This window comes from Boleophthalmus pectinirostris, unplaced genomic scaffold (genome assembly GCF_026225935.1).
Source record: "Boleophthalmus pectinirostris isolate CB_2022bp ecotype Guang Dong unplaced genomic scaffold, ASM2622593v1 HiC_scaffold_10, whole genome shotgun sequence".
NCBI lineage: Eukaryota > Metazoa > Chordata > Actinopteri > Gobiiformes > Gobiidae > Boleophthalmus > Boleophthalmus pectinirostris.
The window spans coordinates 21,306,038-21,327,345 of record NW_026570971.1 but is presented as its reverse complement, the minus strand read 5'-3'; the positions used below and the strand labels follow the sequence as shown (position 1 = coordinate 21,327,345).

The following is a 21,308-nucleotide window of genomic DNA, read 5'->3' as shown; positions in this document are numbered from 1 at the left end:
ACACATAAGTCAGAGACTACTACTTACAGTAGACTACACTGTTCTTACTTCTTCATGTTTCATGGTCCGGACATTGCATAGAGCAAGTGTTGAAGCATAATCAATAATATGTACATTTATTGAAATTATTATTATTTTTCTTATTATTATTATTTTACAAAAAAATCTAGAATATATCAAGAAAAGAAAAAAAAAAAACACTTCCAGACCCAAATTTCTTGTGTGTAAAGTGTGAACCCTAGTGTCAGACTAGACCAGTGAGAGCAGGACTAAGTGCTCAGAAAAACATATGACCATAGTTTGGGAGTTTTGAGATTAAATCATCCCCCAAAAGCGCATTTTATCAGTTTTGAATATGAAATAGTATTTTGCTGTGATTAAACTTTGTTTAGGAAAACCGTAACCCTGTCAGGGATTCTGTGTGAGCTCTTTTGCAAATGTCAATTTTCAAGTGTGTCAAGTGATTGAAAAAAACAAAAAACAAAACTGTAAATGCACTCCTTAGCTGATGTTAAAATTTTGTTTGAACAAAAATAACATAACAAGCATAACATATTGCAGTTATAATTGTATCATGTTTAATTGTTGTTTCTTCTGATTACTGTACACATTTGTTCACTTGATAAATACATCAAACCCATGAAGCATGCTGCAAGTTTAACCCTCAGCTTCTTGTTTTAGACTTTTAACAGATCACAATTACAGTTAAAATATAATAAACAATTCTGTACAGTAATTTTTACGAAGAGCAAAGTTCAGTTTTTGTTTTTTTTTGTCTTACAATAGGGTTCACATTAACATTGTCCAAGAGTGAGTTACAAATAACATACTATACTAGAACCTGGGGCCCCAATGCAATTCAATTCAACTAAACTGTACGACAGCATCAGCTGGACTTTTTTATAAACTTTTAATGTGATGAATGGTGCATCTTCATAATAAAGGAGTTTTGAAACAACTCATATCTGTACATTTATTTACAGGGCACTTTCATTTGTTATTTGTGTACAAACCACTTCAGAGTAACAGCGTTTTCCACCACTGCTAGCTGAGCTCCAGAACAGTGGTGTTGATGTGGAAGGAGATGTAGGAAAAGTACTCTTGCTGAGACAATCCTGGGATGTCACAGCTCACCTGCAGCAAATACAGAAATATTAAAGGTGAACTATGTAACTAAAGTAAAGGGTCTGCTACTTGCTTGTTTCCATGGAGATATTTATTATTATTATTATTCATTTTCCTGGAATGTTCCACAGTAGGGCATTAAACATATCTACCTTGCATTTCTTCAATTACAGGTGTTTTATAGCACAAAAATACCTTAAAAACATGAATTCTTACCATGTACACACTTGCTCTGACCTGTCTCCATTATGATTACCAAGCTTATTTCCAAACTGTGAAATAATCAAAACAGTAATATCTCCATGGAGACAAATAGGTGGCGGACCCTCCGCCAGGAAAGCTTCACAGCGCACTTTAAAGAGTCACCTTGAAACCAACAGTGTGAGCGAAGCATGCAGATGAACTTCCTGGGGCTCCTGTGCATGTGGTTAATGTCTGTAATTATATATGGGGCTGTGAATGACAGCTTGGGTGAGCTCTAGGGTGACGCTGTGCACTTATTGAATTTAATGACGATTGATTCGATCATTTCTAATCTACAGTGATCAGGTCCTTTTAAGTGGGATGTAAAGCATGGAGAAAGAATTAATTTCTAATGATCATGTAGTTAAGCATGATTCAGGCCTAACCCCTTGTCATATTGTCAGCCCCATAGGGTATGACTATAGGGCAGAGTGGGTGATGATGGACAGAGCTTTCCAAAACCAAGATAAATGGACATAAATCGATGAGAAGATTATTTTTGTTCAATCTGAGAATTTTTTTATGTGCATTATAAATACAGTTGCTGTTACAGTTTGTTAGTATTGACACATTATTCCTTTTAAATGATGTAATATGTTGCATGCTTTAACTAAAAATGTAAAATAACATTTTTGCCGTATTTGCAGTTACAGGCTTGTGATTTAGATTTTTTGTGTATTATGTCTTACGTCTGTCTTGCTGGCCATGGCAGCTGGGTCCAGATGCATAAACAGTGACGCCAGTTCTTCTCTCATTTTTTTGGAGCATTTTCTATCAGTCTGCAGGAGAAGAGCTTGGAAATTTACTGGCAGCCCGTATCTGGCAAGGATAAAATATAGATGTTTACATTATCAAAATCTGTAGCTCATTTTATGTTTTTAATTGTATAGAGCATTACTGACCTGAGGACTGATTCCACAAATACTCTCAATGCTTTTAAGTGAATCCAGGCAACAAACAACTGAGTAAAATTCACCTTGAGCCAACGTACAAAGATCCCCTAAACAGAAGCGTAGTGTATTAAAACATGATAGACAACTTAGGTTTAAAGGGCCTATATTATGCTATTTTCTGATGTTACAATGTTGTTTCCTCATCACAAACATACATGGAGTTTTGTGTGGTTTCATTCACACATGTTTAACACAAGTGCTGCATATTTAGGCTGAGTTCTTTTAAACAGAAAACACAGTTTCATCCACTTTGTGATATCACGGGGTATTACAGGAGGTGCTACACTGTGTTTTTAAGATCCATACATCTGCTCTAAAATAATTTGGATAATTTTAGTGCTGAAATTGTCAATCTCTACTGACTAAAGGTAAAATGTCACTGTTAACTTGAAAACTATGTAGATAGACTATTAACAAACAATTACTAAAATGTGTGAATTAAACAACACACAACTACCGTTATGTTTTTGACGAGGTAACAACATTATATCATGACTTAAAGCTCATAAGAGTCAATTTTGTGCAGTATATGTCCTTTAAAGTGCATATAACAGGTCAGACTACTCATTTCACTTTTCATTTCACTTCAGTTGTAATTACCATAATCATATGTAAGATTCTGCAAATAATCCTTAAATATCCCTAGTTTCACAATTTTGGCTAAATTTATAATTTACATCCTGTTAGACATGGATGGCAGAGGTGACATACATAAGTAATATCATAATTGTTACCTAACAACCATACTTTAAACAAGGAACAAAGGTCGTCCAATTTAGAAAATAAAACAAAAAAATATATTTCACAAATTGTGTTCCCTGTGCAAAAATTGCCCATGCATTCTAAAGGGAATTTTGTGCAGATAACATAGATATGGAGATTAGTTTTCCTTTTTAGAATTTAGTGTTACTTTCTGTAATTTTCAACAATTCTTTTTATTTATCTTCACCAAAGAGTCACTTAACAGATGTAACCCTATATGTACCACTGTTATTATCTCACTAATGTCCAAAAAAAGTAGTAATATAATAATAAATAAGTAATAATATAATAATAAAACATGTATAACTGCCTTATGCCCTTTAACTTTGTACTTCACTTACATACTGCTCTTTCTTGCAAGCACTGAGCTGCTTCATGTCTCTCAGCTTCTGCTCCTCCAGCTCCACACAGTATTCGCGCACAGTGAACCTGTGTGGATCATAGGCTACACCATGTTAAGTGACACAGACAACACAGTGGACATTATAAGTGTTTTTTTCTGCCGGTGCACCCTGCTTACTTGCTCTCCTGCGCATTGGCTTTGAACTGGCTCACAGCCCGTTTGAAAAGAGTCACTGAGAAGATACCAGCATCCGTGTCCTCATACAGCCTCCTGGTGGTTGTATCCGAAATGACAAAATATAAAAGAGGAAAATTTGATTCGACTGAATAATTACATGGTGGAATGTAACAAATTACAGACACTCACTTTACTGTAATTAGGTAGATTTTTTGGGGGTAGCTGTACTTTAATTATTTAAGCATGTACTTGTAATTGAGTGTAATTTTAACCATGAATCTAAAACAGTCTCAGCTTCATAAACAAACAAACACACATTACAGGAAGGCATCACCTGCTCTGACTGGCCAGAGCTCAGAGAATGTGTTATATTTTAGATAATGATATTCAACTTTAAGATTCACCTTTAAACTGCTTAATTAATCATGTTCTGAATATAGACTGATCTAAAATGATACTAAAATTGTGTATATACTTAAGCTTTTTCATGCATACTTTTAATTAAATACAAATTTGGCACCAGTAAGTGTACTACTAATTGAGTACATTATGCAATGTAACTGTCCTTTACTTGTGTACAAAGATCTAAGGAAGTATTTTAGATATGGAGTTACTAACTTATCATAATTAGAAAAGAGTATTCTTATGAGATTCTCTATTGTCTATCACTCCAATGAAAGTTTTATGGCTCAATGAAAAGAGCATGAATTACCTCTGAAGATTTAGAATTTAAGCCCTGGTCTGGCCTGTATCTTTGCCTTAGTGAAATACTAAGAAATTTTACTATTCTTTTGTTATTCTTTGCATTTTGAACATTAGTCTAACTGAGCATTTTAACTTAATTTCTCTCAAATGGGAAAACAAACAGCAGGCATCAATTAACTTCCTGCAAGTGATCCCAGTGAAGTGGACTATTACTTTCTCCAGGTAATCAAACACCTTTGGTCAGCCATTACTAGTTAATTTACTCCAAGCTTCATTGGCTTAAAACCTGGAAATTGTTAGTGCAATTACATACATACATCCATACATAAATATAAGAAATATAAATACGTACCTACTCGACCTAGGCACCACAAACTCTGAGAGTGATTCATATGTCCTCTCCCACTGTTCATAGCTTCCTCTAGAAACAAAAATTCATACCAAAACCGTACAAATTAACTACAATATTGAACTAAATCTGTACAAAATAAACTAGCTGCTTCTTCTAATTTGTTACAGACCTATTAACAATTACTAGGAGTGTTGTGAGGTACTCTGACACTACCAGATCCTCTTTTCTGATAATGTCGTTAAGGCAGCGAGTTTGCAGTGTTCCCCTGCAAAGATAGATGTTTGTTTTTATTTCCCACAAAATTAATTATTAAAATCATTTATATATTTTTGTATATATAGTGGTTCTCACTGATGTTTCAACTCTAAATTTTGAAAACTACTTTTCAAACTGTTGTATGCAGTAGATCTGGATTTTAGCTCTGTTTCCACCAAGGTCACCTCCTAACAGAAAACATCATTTAAATTAATAGCAATAGTCATAATAATTGTTTCATGCATTCACATGCATTTTCACCTTGCCGATGACCTCTGTCAGGGCAGAAAGAGGCAGAGATGTAGAGTACTTGGCTTTATCCCATTGAAATCTTGTCACATATTTCATCAAGTCCACTATAATAAAGAACAATTCATTAGCAGCTGCTCAAGTAAATGTAGTCTTGACTGGAAGTGATGGTAGCACAGCTATATTTCAACCTGCCTTATTATTGTTAATACTCCTACTACACTACAACTACTACTACTAATACTACTACTAATGCTAGGGTGATGTTTTAAACTGAGAAGAAAAAAAAACTTTCTTAGTATTTAAACTATGCAGTTTATACACACATATTTACAGCACTCCACACACAGCATGGCAAACAAAACTACCCCTCAGTGACTGGAAGAAGGCCCGCAGGGGTGACACAGGAGTTTTCTCGTTTATTCCGTGGTCTAAGAGGAGACATGAACCACTATGAGTGAACTTTAAATTGATCATGATGTGGTCTTACTGTAGGTCATATTTGCATCAGTGCTCTGGGTACATACATGCGCCTATAATGAGTTTGTATAGTGTAAAAAACACCATACCAGAACAGTGGGGTGCATGACTTACCACCATTGGCCAAGGTGTTTTCCAGCATTTTATCACTGGACTGCTCCATCACCTCCTTCATACACTGACAGGTTTTTTTAATCACACTGCAAAAAACAAAACAAATATTAGTATATCAGGCCAGATCGGCTTGTCAAAGCCTGATCCTGTCAGATCTCAGAAGCTAATCAGGGTTAGTAAGCCTTGTTAGTAATTGGATGGGAGATCACTGGGAAACTCAGGTGCCACAATGGGGCGCCAGTCACAAAAACAGTTGTTGTGTCCTTAGGCAAGGCACTTGACCCATATTGACTAGTATGAAAGTAGTGTGTGCATGACTGATTGTGGTGGTTGGAGGGATCAATGGTGCAGACTGACAGCTGTGCTTCCGTCAGTCTGCCCCAGGGCAGCTGTGGCTACAATAGTAGCTTACCACTACCGGGTATGGAGTGAATGAATGGATGATCTGTAAAGCGTCTTTTATGACAAATGTCTGTTATAAGCGCTATATAAATAAAAACTTACTTACTATCAGTATTCCATTGAATAGTTAAACATGTATAACAATTCTATTAACACCTTGGAGGACTAAAGCAATCACAAAATTGCAAATTAGCCTGTGTTAAAATGGCTACAATTAACTAAGAACAGCAGATAATGATATGAAAATACTATTTATAATAGCAATGCCTGATTTACTATGACTTTCAGTGTAATATTGACATTTCATTTAACAATTAACAACATTTTGATACCCTGGGCCTGTATATATATTGGGCATGTTTGAATTTATTGGTTTAAATTAAATGACAATAAAGTGCCAGAAATACAATAAAAGACTTGATCATTTGTGTTCTTAATCTGCCTTAATCTGTCCTTTTGCATCCAACAATTTTCATCTGCCTTGAACATATTGAATTCTACTTAATTCAGTATGTTAAAGTTAAAGTTTCTACCCACCTCTATAAAAAAGAATTACAACATACTTGGAAAATGTATGTAACGTGGAACAGCAAGTAACATTATTAACAGATTACCACAAGTCTGAAGTACTGTAACATGAATACTGATATAAAAATATGTAGAATTTAGAGTATATTTTTTGGAGACAAGAAAGTGACACCACAGGGCTAAATTAAAGGTCAGATCTGTGTAGAGGCAAGCCCACTCACGGTAAGAATGCATTTTTTCAAAATATTTTGTCAGGACATCCAAGATATATATATATATATATATATATATATATATATATATATATATATATATATATATATATATATATATATATATATATATATATATATATATATATATATATATATATATATACATACATATACATATACATATACACACATATATATATGTGTATATATATATATATATATATATATATATATATATATATATATATATATATATATATATATATATATATATATATATATATATATATATATATATATATATATATATATATATATATAAATAACCATCAGTCACCCTTGAACATAAATTAATCATGCCACCAACCGCACACAAGCTCAATGTTACACACCTTAATTAAGGACAAAGCTGCACATTAAGTGACTAACATGCATGGTCCATTAACACAAGAGGCTCTCCACCAATAAGAAGAACACACTGTTAGTTAACCACTTCCTCTACTATTTTATTTGAAGTTACCTTTCTGTCACAGTGTCCAGCCTGGAGAGATCATCTGAAACACTAAGTAGAGTGTCAAGTATTCCCACCTGAAAGAAAGAGTGTAGCTGTTTTAGTACAAGGATCATAACATCCTAATAAAACCGATCAAAGATGTGCATTGTAAACTTGATTGTATGTGATGGTATGCCTTATGGGATTATTTTAATGCAAAACGCTTGCATTGGTAATATTGGTTGTAATTAGGGAATGGCATTTTAAAATAAACTTTACACAAAGTGAAACAGGTCAGATGGAAATTTTGCCTCAAACTGTAGCAAGCAACCTGAGCCTTTATCGCTACACCAGAGAAGGACACCAAACACCAGCAGCCTCCTCTTCTGCACTGTACCCTTGAAAACGCAATGGCATTAACTAAATAAGAAAAATACTGCATTCAATATCAGCTGAAATAGTTAAATAATACAAACACAATGTAAGAACACACATATTTGAATCATATACAAAAGCACCAAAGGCTGTGTGTTCAATCACTGATAACACAATGGTACTACCTTGAGATCAGGGATGGAGAACTTGCAGCAGGAAGCCTGGTTTGTTTTGGCAATGGTTCTTTTGAGTTTCTCTACATTTGTCAAACTGGTCTTGTCCAGAGGCACAGAAATTAGCCACAAGTCAGTCATGGCTCCAAAAGTGGGTGAGCAAGAAGACAAATGCTCCCGAAAGTGATGAGAAATATACTATTCAACAGAAGAAAATACAGTAAACATGTATTAGATAGTTTTTGTTGATAAAATGTTTGCATTATTTTATATATATTGAAATATAAAGCCAACTAGAGGGGCATGTTAAGACCCCTAAGTAGCCTACATTTAACATTTTTATAAAGAGACATAAATCTAAAATGTCTTACCATCAGGCTATGTTGATGTTCATCTTCAGAGAGTGTCCCAAAGTGAAGGGACAGTGTGAGCAGTGTTGGAGACTGAGCCAACAGCTGACTGTCCCCCGGATCATACTCTCTGTTACATCACCCAGGTGAGGGGAGCAGGCACTTGTTTTGTTTACATGCTTGTTTGGTTTGCCACTATGGGTACTTACCTGTGGCTACACGACACTTCATTAGAAGACATCCCAGAGAAGACTATACAATTTTTTTTAAAAAAGGAACAAGTTATAATGGATGGAACTGTGACACTGAAAATAATACTAATATTAACATTGAATTTTCTGCTTCTTGCCTGTTTCATGGAAAAAGTACTCACAATATCGCACATAACCCATAACCTATGCTAATTTTAAACTTTCATTAATTAACTTAATACATACTTAGATTCATTATCAATCTAACAACAGAAAATACGTCAACTTACACGTATGACTACCGAACCGATCATTATTAAAACAGTAGTAGTAGAGTAACTAATTGTGTGCTGAGTTTAAATCTTAAATTAATAAAGCACAATGAATGAAGTAGGAAAGTTTGCACGTGCATCGGTTTCCACACGGACCTATTTGGAAGAACGCTCTACTTCCTGTTTTGCTGCGATGCAGCAACGTGGGTTCGCCGGAGTATACTTGTGTTTAATTATGTGTGACAGCAATAATCTAAACCTTTAACAATGCAGATCTCCAGTATAAATGACGTGAAGATTTATAATTTAAGCCACGGAAAGTCCCTTCCTGAGGTAAGAGATATTTAAAATGTAGGACAGCTTCACCTGGCCATTGAGCTTTCACATTCACGTGTATCTACTATAATAAGACTAGAGAAATGTCTTTAAACGTCTAAATTATTGAGTCATTCTATTGCCATTCAATTAAGTCCGTATTCAACTGTTGCACTCAATAATAAATGAGGATATTATGAAAATAGATGGACTGTAAGCCTGACTTGATTTGCTTGGGGACATTATCTCATTATCCTTCCAACATAGTTCTAAGAACATAATTATAAATACTCAGTTTGGTGTTATTTTATTATAATAACATCACTTTGTCCTCTGCCCCCCAGTGGTTATCAGACAGAAAAAAGAGACAACTTCAAAAGAAAGATGTTGGTGAGTAGGCTTTTATTCTTATCAGTACAATTTAATGTTAAGTTACTATGACAGTTACCTTTTATTATTTATTTTTTCGTTTTTGCAGACATTCAACGGAGGATCGAGCTCATTCAGGATTTTGAAATGCCTACAGTGTGCACCTCTATTAAAGTCTCAAGGGATGGGCAGTACATTCTGGCTGCAGGTAAAACGTGATCAGTATAAAATAAATTCATACATATTCCATCCTTTTTCAATCAAAATGTATTGGTGTTGTCCGTCATTATCAGTAGTTTATTTGTTTCTTTCATTTGATGCACAAATATTTTAATCGCAACCCTCAACCAAAAAGCTAGAAAAACTTGAAAGGGAAATGCACATTTACATTTTGTTTCATTAATTTTCAGGGACATACAAACCCAGGATACGATGTTATGATACGTATCAGTTGTCTCTGAAGTTTGAGCGATGTTTAGATTCAGATGGTATGTACAATCACAGTATTTTTATTAGCCTTTAAAACTCCAAGACCTTTGATTTTTTTTGTCTTTATTATAGTTGTGGCTTTTGACATCTTGTCCGATGACTACTCTAAGGTGAGGCATAATAAAATATATATATCAAATTGATCTGTGTATTATGTTAAGTCCAGAAAAAAAAAGTTATGTTCTGTTTGTGCAGTTAGTGTTCCTCCACTGTGACCGTTATGTCGAATTCCACTCGCAACATGGACACTACTACAAGACGCGGATTCCAAAGTTTGGGAGAGACTTTTCATACCATTATCCATCATGTGATCTTTATTTTGTTGGCTCAGGGTAAAGGCTTATTTTATTTATTTAGAAATGGAAAGAAATTTTGATGCATTTTTGTTGCACATGTGAATTTATTGACACTGGTTTTATTCCAGATCTGAGGTATACAGGCTGAATCTGGAGCAAGGGCGCTTTCTGAACTCTCTTCAGACAGATGCTGTGTATGTAGCAGACACATTTTTAGGCATTTTATTTATCTTAGTCTTTACGTTTATGTATCTTATGTTTTACTTTTCAATTAGCGAGCACAATGTCTGCGATATCAACCCTGTTCATCAATTATTTGCCACTGGAACATCTGAGGTAAGTGCTCTCAATTGCTTGATACACACTTGAAACATTATTGTGAACACTTTATTTATTTACTGTCATACTAGAAGAGCATTGGTTGACTTGAACTTCTTTTATTTTAAGGGTAGGGTGGAGTGCTGGGACCCCCGAGTGAGAAATCGTGTCGGTCTATTGGACTGTGCCCTTAGCAGTGTCACCGAGGGAACAGAGTAAGCTAGGCCAATATAATAGGAACTCACATCATACTATTAATATACGTTTATGAATATGTGTCTTTTTACTCTCTTTTTACTATTGAGACATAACACCCATTTTTATTCTGACAGAGTTCAAGCTTTGCCTTCAGTTAGTGCCCTGAAGTTCAATGGGTCTCTCACAATGGCAGTTGGGACCAGCACTGGACAGGTGAGATCGATTATATTTGATTAAATGAATTTTTCCAATCTCAAGATAACTGAAACTAAAAACAGTTTTGTTTTGTTTTCCTTTTTAAGGTTCTGCTGTATGACCTGCGCTCTAGTCAGCCGCTCCTGGTTAAAGACCACTTCTACAATCTTCCAATCAAATCTCTAAACTTCCATGACCCTCTTGATCTGGTGGTCTCTGCTGATTCCAAGATAATAAAAATGTGGAATAAAGACTCGGTAAGAAAGACTAAAAAGTGTAATAATAATAATAATAATTCAGCTATATGCTAATGCTCTAACTTCAAACTTGATTTATTTGATTTGATTTGAAGCTATTAAAAATGATATTTGTCTAATCTTCTTTTTGTCAAAGGGCAAAGTGTTCTCCTCTATTCAGCCTCCGACCAACATCAATGATGTCTGCATGTATCCAAAGTCCGGTAAGAATCCTTCATATTTATTTAGTTTTTACAAGCTTCTCTTTATAGTAGTCAATTATTCACTTCACACATAGTGTTAGTAACCTATGTAACATATGTAACCACAGTTGCTCTCAGGTTGACTTTACAAAAATACTATTTCCATTCTGGTGTCTGATCACCATTGTGGGTGAAGTGTCTTGCCCATGGACACATCAAACCATTTATTTTCCACTTAGTACTGTACTATGTGTTTTGCTTTGCACCAGAAGATGGCATCATTCTTTTTAATATTCACTGGCAGGGCTCAGAATACTTTTTACCAGATATACTAAAACTGGAGCTCCATCTAGTGGAATGGGAGGTACTCTGTAGTTGTAGTGGTTGCTTAAAGGTTGTATAGAGGATTTTCCAAGGAATGAGAAATCCAGCGACTGTTTGTCCTTTTTCAAATGTTGCGCATGCGTGAAACCACCCCCCCTCCCCTACAGCTCCCTACGTAGAAACGCCTCCTCCCGCCTCCTCCTTATGCCAGAAACAGGTTTGTTTACAGCCGGTGCGCTGCACATGACTTGTAAACAACTAACTACAGTGTTGGTTAGGCAAGACGGAGAAGTGAGGAGCGGGGGGAGCGGGTGCGTGGACATTTCGTGCGCGGACGAGAAGTGAGGAGCAGCGGGAAGAGCGGAGAAGGGAGAGGAGAGAGGAGAGGGGAGCGGTACGCGGAGATGCCGTGCCCGGAGAAGTGAGGAGCAGGGGGAAGAGCGGAACGGGCAGCGGGGACAGGAGCAGGAAAGGGGTGCAAAGAAGGGTGCGCGGAGATTCAGTGCGAATGAACTAGCTACAACACGCAGCAGCAAGCGGACTCTTTCTTTGCCTTGAAAATTACGTTTTCAGACATAGGATATCGCTTTCGTGTCCTGAAAAACGTTTGTCTAGCTCTTGGAAATAAAGAGTAATTTGGCGACCAATGCGTCAGTCTTTAGACCCTGCGTCTGCTTCAGTTGCGCCATCGCTGGAATGAATCTTCAAGAATCACCTTAGTTTGGCTTCGCTGCTTTTCCCCTTGTCTTCTTCTTTCAGCAATCTCAAAAACGGACTTTCTTTTGCGGCGAACTGCTCCTGGATTCTTGTCTGCCATTGCAACAAACTTTGTGTTAACTGCGAGGACGATATAGGTAAAAAAAAAAGCCGCTAAGAACTGTTGCGTTGGTGGAGTAAACAGCGTCTGTGCGGCTTGCGTCTGTGGACTGCGTGACAGGCGTACGTAAACCACGTACCGGCGGCGCGCAGGCAAGTCAGTTACGCTAGAAACGTAGGGAGATTGATTGACAGCCTGTCAGCTAACAGATAACGAGGCAATGTCGTTATCTATTGGCAAATGTTTAGCCCCACCACGTCCAGAGTTGATGAATTTTTATTCTCTTTTTTTTGGTCATCATAATTACAAGGCTACTGCATCTCTATAATGCTATCATTGACAATTTGAAACAAAAAAAACATCCTCCATACAACCTTTAATCTTGTGTGCATTTGAGCCCTTTTTTTTGTCTTCTTTGGTAGAAGTTCTGTATCTTAAACCTAGTTTGGCCCTAATTCAAATCTGGTGGTACTATGAAAGCTAATGCCTTAAGGTGGTGTGAAAAGTTTTAAAGCTGTACAGGTTTGAACAAGTTATGTCACTGTTAAGATACATTTTATTATGCAACATGTCTGATTCTGCATCTCATTTACAGGTATGCTCTTCACTGCCAATGAAGATCCTAAAATGAGTACATTCTACATCCCTGTAAGTTAATACAAATAAATATTGCTTTGAGCTTTTCTCTGCACATTTTATGTCATGAGTTACAAATACACCACTTTCTACTAAATACTAAAGAATTTAATTTTACCCTTTAAACTGGGGACAAGGTCTATGTGTCCCATGCTGACAAAGGTTGTTGATACCCCCACTGACACATGATTTTATGCATACCTTGAATGCCTGCCTTTTTTGGAGAAGCTTGTGTTTATTGTAAATGTGTAAATGTGTTCAGTTTAGACATAACACAGACACAGCGATCTTGAGTTCCCTTGACCTCTATCAGACAGTCAGACGCTCTGTTTCCCTCATGATCTGAAACACAGGCATTTTTACGATAGTGTTTGGATTGTGGTTTTTCACTCTTTGTGCTGGGGCCAATTTGGAGAGATGTTCAGAGCTCCCCAGAGATCACACGTTTGCTTCTACTTAAACTCTGAGGATATGATGTCATTCTCTGTGTAGCGTTGCCACATAATGTACTGACCGAAGTGAGCTCTGTTCTTTGATTTGTCCCAAAACCGTATTTAGGGAAACCCAACTAAATTAATTATGGTAATTTATTTTAGGGCTCCCACTAAGTTGGTAGTTATTCTTTGATTAAATGTTGCTTGAGAAGAAATGTTGCTTGAGAACATCTTCATAGAATATATTGAGAGCAAAATGTGTTATTATTTAAAACACACTTTTCTGTTCTAGGTCATGTCATAAAACATCTCTCACATGGCAAATTCTGAAAAACAATCTTAATGATTTGATTCGTTGCAATTAATCAGTTAACTTGTTTCAGTCCTAATTTATTTACAGTTTTTTTCTTGTTGGATTACCCGTTTCATTTATATTATTGTTAGTTGATCAATATTTCTTAGTAGTTCAGTTCACAAACAGTGGTTGGCAGGCTGGACTTTGCCCCCATGTGATGAGCTCAGTCAACAGTGCAACTCATAGAAGTTATCTCTACAGTCCATAGTATTTGTTAAGCCCAGTTTGACTTTTGAGCAGATGAGCTAATGAATGTAATGATGTAACAAATTTTGTATCTTGCTTATATTCAACCATTCTATGAAAGTAGGATATTGTAGTGAATTTGTTATCACTTAAAACAACTAAAATGTGTCTGTGAAATGTAGTGGTGTTGATGTGGGTCTAACTTCTTCTAAAGTTTAACCAATACACTGATTCGTCTGTCAATAAAAGCATGTGGTTTAGAGTGATATGTTTGGAGCAGACTTCAGACTTGGGAGGAAGAAACTGAACTATTTCTGGAAATTGTCACTTTCTGGGAATTGATAATAAAAGGCATATTTATAGTTTTTTAGTCAAACAAGATCAAATCAAATTGAACATTGCAATTGGTCAATACAATACAATACAATACAATACATATATACTGCCCAGCCCTGCACGATCTCTAGTACTGTATGTATGAATCAGTTGTGTGTCTGACTTAAATTGACTTGTGTGTTGTAGTCATGTAAATCTGAACCACGTGTGTGTTTAGGCTCTGGGCCCAGCACCGCGATGGTGCTCATTCCTCGACAACCTCACCGAGGAGCTCGAGGAGAGTCCGGAGAGCACGGTTTATGATGACTACAAGTTTGTCACTCGCAAGGATCTGGAAAACTTAGGTGGGTCATTGGGAGTAATCTATTTAGCATCTATCAGTCTATGAAAGCATCTGTCAGTGTTCACAATACAAAAACACTTTAGGTAATAAGGAAAAAGAAATATACTTAAAACCAATCAGCAATGCTCAATATTATAGTGGTCGAACACAGAATAAAGTAGTAAGACTTAGACAAACTTTATTGATCCACAAGGGAAATTTTTTTGGACACAGTAGCACACACATCATATTATATCATATTATATCATATTATATCATAGCAAAGAGGAAACAGTTTCTATAACTTCATCATGCGGTCACCCTACTTCTACTATTACCTAGTATTGATTACTATCTGGGTATTGATTAATAAGTCTATGGATTTTTGACAACTTGGTATTTGTAACTATATTAAAGATTTAAACTTTGAAGCCAGACCTGTAGAAAGGGGTCAAATGGTGTGTGTGGGGTGAAGAATCGCCAGGGAGAGAGCTGCAGCTACTGGAAGGGTTGAATGAACATTGGAATGCAGGCTCAGCAGTAAAGAGATCAAATGACAAGAAGACGAAAAGTGGTTGGCTGCTGTGGAATAAAGGAGAGAAGGGGGCAGGAGGGGCAGGAGGTGCAGGAGGTGTGAGAGGGGCGACAGCCGTGTTGATTTACAGAAGCTGCGTAATGCTCCTGTCTTATGTAACCCTGGGCCCACTGCTGCTACATGTACTGTCTCCCCTCGGGCTCTCCCTTCCACTCACTCTGTCCCACTGACTTTTAGCAGTTTACCCAGTGGAAGTGTCACAGCAATTCACACGCAGTTGCAAATAGGATCCTGTTCTTATTTGGCTTGGATAAGATGATTTGCATTTAAGATTTACTACCTTCTCATACATAAAATTAGAGTTAAAATACTTGCGTCATACTGTTCATTAGTTATACAAAATCCATTTAATCCCTTTTATACATGTTGCATAAACCCATAGTTTCCTCTATAAGGGACATATCAACCTGCTGTATTTTTTCTCAGGGTTGTCTCATCTTGTGGGATCCCCTCTGCTCAGAGCCTACATGCATGGCTTTTTCATGGACATCAGGCTTTATCACAAGGTGTGTTGTCCCGCAACTAATACATGAAAATATTCCACTTTCAGTCAATTCTTCATTTAATATTTTTACTTAATTAAACTCTTTTATTTGATAATTGCAGGTTAAAAGCATGGCAAATCCATTTGCTTATGAGGAATACCGTAAAGATAAGATTCGGCAGAAGATTGAAGAGTCCAGGACCCAGAGAGTGCAGTTAACAGTAAGATCCAATCCAGTCCGCTTTATTTATATAGCACATTTGATAAACAAACAGTTTCCAAAGTGCTGCACAGGTACATAATAACAACAATAATAATATAATGATAAAATAAACACTCAGATTTAATGATCTATGAATATTTTAAAGTGCTTATGACATTTTGATTTCTAATTTTTACTTAATTTGTTAGTATTAAAACTATTGTAAATATAAATGATAGTTTTACACCAAATAAGAAGAAATTTATGAAAATATTTTGACAATTACAGGAAGCAGAGAGGTCTAAACACACTGATGACATCGTACTAGGTAGAATTATATCCAAACAATTGGCACAATTTACGTACATTTTTTTTAATACTTAATATATTATTTCAACCAAATAAAGATTTTTTCTTCTATTTGTATTTGTTAGATCATTACTTTGTACATTAGAGCAGCATTCCCCAACCTTTTTTGCACAATTTCCAAACAGGAAGTAACATTTTTTTTTGTTTTTGTCTTAAGTATAATGATCTTAACTATATTTCTGTGAAATTAGTAACTAAATAGTAACTTAACTAAATGGACGGAATGGACTTTTTTATGTTCAATACATAATGTCAGTAACTATTATGTGTACAAATTAATTGTACTCAAGTGTCAAACATCAAAAGCTATAGAGGCAACAGTATTTTTTTTTTTTATCTTAACCCCAGTTTAAATGTGTCATCCAGGGAAATTAATATCTTACTAACTAGGCTTACTACTGTCCTATAAACCTCTAAACTCTATAAACAACTGTTTTAGCAGACACAGAATATTTTGTAATCCTGTTATTTTCTGTGGCACAAATGTCTGGTTGACATTTTGCTCTGGATTTACCAGAAATTGCCCAAGGTCAACAAGGAGCTGGCACTGAAGCTGATGGAGGAGGGTGATGACGAGGCAGAACTTGCTTCTAGGAAGAAGAAAGGAAAGGTCTGCATGTTCTGTTTTGTTTACTACCTGCCATGACACATCACTGACATCACTCATTTCATTCTGCTTTAATCCATATTGGATTTGCAGGCCGTTCCTAGTATTCTGGGTGACGATCGTTTTAAGGTGATGTTTGAGAACCCAGACTATCAGGTGGATGAGCAGAGTGAGGAGTTCCGCCTTCTCAACCCCATCGTATCTAAAGTTGGCCAAAAGAGGAAGAAGAAACTGAAGTTGCTTTCACAGCAGGCTGCAGCTGCTCAAGAGGTAATGATAGACAGGTTCATAGTGTTAAAAAAAAAGGATGTTACAATACCCTGTGGAAGGAAGATCATGGTTTTACAATTATTCTGAATCACGGGCGTCTTGCCAAACTACGGTGAAATCCTTCTCTTACATTCATAGTACCTGATAAATAAAGATAGACACAAAGAAAAGATATTAGTAAGCTTTGTTGAATGAGTCATCTTTGGTGCTCATATCCCAGCAGAAAACATTGCGATGAAGGGCGTGGCTGATTAGATGACGATGAGAAGACGTGACGTAATGGCAATTAACACTTACGTTGATTTTTGGGGAGGAGTGTAACTTTACTTCTAAAATGGTCACGACATTGAGTATTTTTTAGTTCTTACATACGCATCAATTATCAGTTATGTAAATAATCCCGTCCTATATGTTCTACTGTTTATAACATTTGCACTTATTTTATGAATAATTGTATTGACTGTGTTGTGTTGACTCTTGTGATCTCTAAGTCATGTTAGAATGTTGTTACCTCATCAAAAACATCTCTAGAGTTGTGTTTTCTTTCATTCACACATGTATGAGTAATCCTTTTATTATTCTGTCTACATTTCCAAAGCTCAAAAGGCTCTGTTCCACCTTGTGATGTCATGGAGCGGTAGTTTTCATGTTAGCAGCTACCTTTTACCTTTTGTTCAGTTGAGAATGGCAATTCCAGGTCTGAAATTATCTAAATAATTCTAGCAAAGGTGTATGGAGTTGTGACGCACTTCCTGTATTATCACATGACATCAACAGGTGAAACGGGGTGTTTTCTGTTTATAAATATGCAGAGTTTGTGTGTTAAACATGTGTGAATGAAACACAACACATCTCTAGGTATGTTTTTCACATGACAATACAACATTATAACATAGTTCAGAAAATCGTGTAATATAGGCCTTTTAATTAGTAAAGAAAGGCAGCATCTCAAACAACAAACTATTGAATCTGACCATGAATTAACAAGCTGAAGTGTTATTATATAGTGTAGACATTGGAGTTAATTGACATTTGCCCATTGTGTCCGACTGTCCAGGAGGCTGAGGAAGAAGAGCCTGAAGGTCGTCCCAGTTCAGAGGAGGAAAGCTCAGATGATGATAAGAGCTGGGTGGAGGAGGTGAGGGAGCAGAGACGACTTCTGAGACAGGAAGATCGCGAGCGCCGCATACAAGAGAGGAAGGATGCTGACCGCAACACTGTCCTACTGAACCGGGAGCAGAACGGAGTATCCAGACCCAATATGCCCACAGCAAAGAAGATCAACCAACCTCAATTCTATCAGATTAAAACTGGAGAAGAGTTCCGCAGTTTTAATGACATGGCCCACAAGCAGAAACTCCAAAAGTATGTAATAAATACTGTAATTGGTGACGTTTTTGGATTTAAATTAAAATCAGATGTCACTGACAGGTGTCTTGGATCATGAAATATTGATATTTGATTACTTTGGCTGAATTCTCACTGTAATAAAACATTTAACAGGAATCCTATAAGGGTATTAAGATATGTTTTTTTTTTTTCCTAGGGCATCTCTGGAGGAGCGCCTGAAGCTGGAAGAGAACTCTGGAATAAGCAACATGGCTGACACAGCAGTGGGAAGCAAACAACTCACTTTCACTCTTAAAAAAGTATAATACAATAATGCTAAAACATACTAAAATAGACCAGAATCTCTTGGAGCTTTCTGAAACATTTCTCTTTGCTTTTAGTCGGAGCAACAGAAGAAGCAGCAGCAGGCGGAGAGAGACCACCACGCAGAGAGGAAGAAGCTGAGGCGGTCGGCCGGGCACCTGAGCAGCGCCACAGGGAGGGGCCGTGGGAGAGGGAGGGGACGAGGACGAGGTCGATTTTGAGGTGTCCTGTTAAAAGTCTATCCTCAAATCTGATCTTTCACTCAGAGATGCCTTACAAGTGAAGCGTGTGGGAGCCTCAGCACTAGGCAAGACTGACTGTAACAAATGGACATGTTTGTGGAAGGGCTCTGCAAACAGGGCAATGCCATGCGCATTATAAGCATGGATTAAAATGTTTAATTTCATTTTTGAAAATGGACAAATTAATTGTGACTGAGTAGGCCATTTAGGAGGTTTTTAAAATTCATTGGGGTACACCAATGCTTTCTTTCTAATGTTGTTGGTATATTTTTTTGTGTGACTATTTGTGTAACAAGTTTTAAGAAGACTTGTTGTCTCATTGTTTAAAATTGGATTAATATGTACTATATTATATTTGGTACAAAACAAACTTGACTGACTGTAATTTTTCATAGCATGAAAAAACAGTTAATTGTAATTAATTATTAAGGTTGTACTCTGAAACACATTCCTCCTATATGCTGATGTTACCTTATAGCGTCTATACAAGCATTACATTCTCCCGGGCTTAGGAGTAGTTACATCAGACGTGCGTAAAGGGGTGGAGAAAAGTGAGTTTTTTCCCCCTCAGCCAACTGCTGCAGTTCTTGGAAATACCAGAACTTCTTGGGTGTCCTTCCCTTCCCCCTCTGCCTGCTCTCCCTGCTGCCGGAGTGTCTGATTCAGGACTCGGCCCCTTTTTAAAAAGTGAAGGAGGAGTATGGCATCAGTGGCTTGTTTGAACTCACTTTGATGTTGAATTGTAGTAGACTTGAGCTTCTTTAGTTTCAAGGCGGGAAAAGAATCAAACTAAACATCCAAACAAAATTGTTTAAAAGTGCATTTTTTGGTTATTTTAATTGGCTACTGTGACTATATTTCTAGACACATGAACAAAAACTGGCCTGAGTACTGGGCTGGCTAATAGCTTAAACTGTTGGTGGCAAGAGACATCCACATTTTACATAGAAATGAGCTGCTAACAGGAAGCCATGTGCCTGGAGTTCATGTTTGTTGTGTTAATTGAATTCATCCAGGGTAACTGAGGGTTGTGGGTCAGTCAAGGCTCTACACTTAAATCCACTTAAACCATTAGGAGGTCTGTGTTTATGTCTCACAGGTGTCAACAACACGCTCTGAATATTGGTTAGGTTTGAAATAGGATTTAAGAGCAGTGATAAATAGGTCAGGACCTAAAAGATTTTTTTTTAGTTCAGTCCAGTTGACTTTATTTGTACCCGTAGGTAGATTTGTTTTGCAGCAGTTTTAATGTTTGCCATCAGTACAGTTTGGATAATAACATGACCGACACACATAATCAAACTATTCAAAACAGCAACATTTCTTCACAAGGATGGTAGCTGAGGGAACAAACTGTTATGTTGAAACACCATTGTATATCAAGAAAATAATGTTAAAATACAATTTGTGAATTTCTATGTGTAACATAGTAACATCTTTAGAACTATGGCAGTAGTTTAATTTTTAAAGACAATAGTGCTGTTATGTTGAATTCACAAATTGGTCATTATACTGAACCAAACAGCTAGATGGTTTTAGGTCCTTTATTCATACATATTTTAAAATATTTTAGTTTCTGAAAAGACATGCATTCTTTGTATGAGCTAGATCTTAGATATACTATTAAACATTTGACTATACACCTTTACTTCTCCCTAAATCCTGAATGGGAATGAATGAAGAGTCTCTGGTACAGGCCTTTCTTCCAACAGGATCAAAGCTGTAGTGAAAAACGCTGATGCTGCTTGTTACTCCGGGCCAATCCCTGGAGCCACAAAAGATGTTCCAGTGAAAATGTCGGTACAAGTTTTTTTTCAGTCTTCACACTGCCCAGTGAAATGACCGGACAACTCAACCTTGAAAGAAGACCAAAAATGATGAGCCAGCACAGGAGAGATAAAACAACTTTGCTCTCATCACATCAGGGCTGACAACTGGGTCAACTGCATGATATTTCTTGCTCTAGAGTTTTAGTTAATATAATAATTCATTACAATATTATATTTGTTTCCTTTCGATTGTAAAATATAGGCCTCATAGCATTAATTTATTTTGCATACAAAGTTGGACCTGACATAAGGGTTGACAATGATTCTCATG

The 21,308-nt window shown here is 36.5% G+C and overlaps 2 protein-coding genes across 2 annotated transcripts; one reads left to right on the top strand and one right to left on the bottom strand.

Annotated features, from left to right (window-relative positions):
• Positions 1-1,044: 1,044 nt before the first annotated feature.
• On the bottom strand, positions 1,045-8,085 carry atp6v1c2 (ATPase H+ transporting V1 subunit C2). Its single transcript, XM_055155143.1, has 13 exons — positions 7,957-8,085; positions 7,424-7,491; positions 5,759-5,844; positions 5,533-5,595; positions 5,177-5,271; positions 5,012-5,103; positions 4,830-4,925; positions 4,661-4,729; positions 3,604-3,696; positions 3,425-3,512; positions 2,271-2,368; positions 2,058-2,187; positions 1,045-1,134 (listed from the first exon to the last, which is right to left on the bottom strand). The coding sequence occupies exons 1-13, from the start codon at positions 8,083-8,085 to the stop codon at positions 1,045-1,047; spliced, it is 1,197 nt and encodes a 398-aa protein (XP_055011118.1).
• Positions 8,086-8,932: 847 nt separating this feature from the next.
• Positions 8,933-19,578, top strand: nol10 (nucleolar protein 10). Its single transcript, XM_020919565.2, has 21 exons — positions 8,933-9,090; positions 9,417-9,462; positions 9,551-9,649; positions 9,852-9,929; positions 10,003-10,040; positions 10,126-10,262; positions 10,355-10,420; positions 10,502-10,562; positions 10,674-10,759; positions 10,877-10,955; positions 11,045-11,194; positions 11,331-11,397; positions 13,113-13,165; positions 14,682-14,808; positions 15,808-15,887; positions 15,988-16,086; positions 16,954-17,046; positions 17,137-17,313; positions 18,371-18,678; positions 18,860-18,962; positions 19,044-19,578. Exons 1-21 carry the CDS (start codon positions 9,025-9,027, stop codon positions 19,185-19,187), a joined length of 2,157 nt encoding a protein of 718 aa, XP_020775224.1. The 5' UTR covers positions 8,933-9,024; the 3' UTR covers positions 19,188-19,578.
• Positions 19,579-21,308: the final 1,730 nt, after the last annotated feature.

Bases quoted from the DNA above. Each gene is read 5' to 3' on its own strand.
- atp6v1c2 (XM_055155143.1), bottom strand. From the start codon at position 8,085: ATGACTGACTTGTGGCTAATTTCTGTGCCTCTGGACAAGACCAGTTTG. The intron at 4,730-4,829 runs GTCTGTAACAAA...TTTTGTTTCTAG, and splicing joins CTCCTAGTAATTGTTAATAG to AGGAAGCTATGAACAGTGGG. The intron at 3,697-4,660 runs GTACGTATTTAT...TACAACCACCAG, and splicing joins GTGGTGCCTAGGTCGAGTAG to GAGGCTGTATGAGGACACGG.
- nol10 (XM_020919565.2), top strand. From the start codon at position 9,025: ATGCAGATCTCCAGTATAAATGACGTGAAGATTTATAATTTAAGCCAC. The intron at 9,650-9,851 runs GTAAAACGTGAT...ATTAATTTTCAG, and splicing joins GCAGTACATTCTGGCTGCAG to GGACATACAAACCCAGGATA. The intron at 11,398-13,112 runs GTAAGAATCCTT...TCTCATTTACAG, and splicing joins CTGCATGTATCCAAAGTCCG to GTATGCTCTTCACTGCCAAT.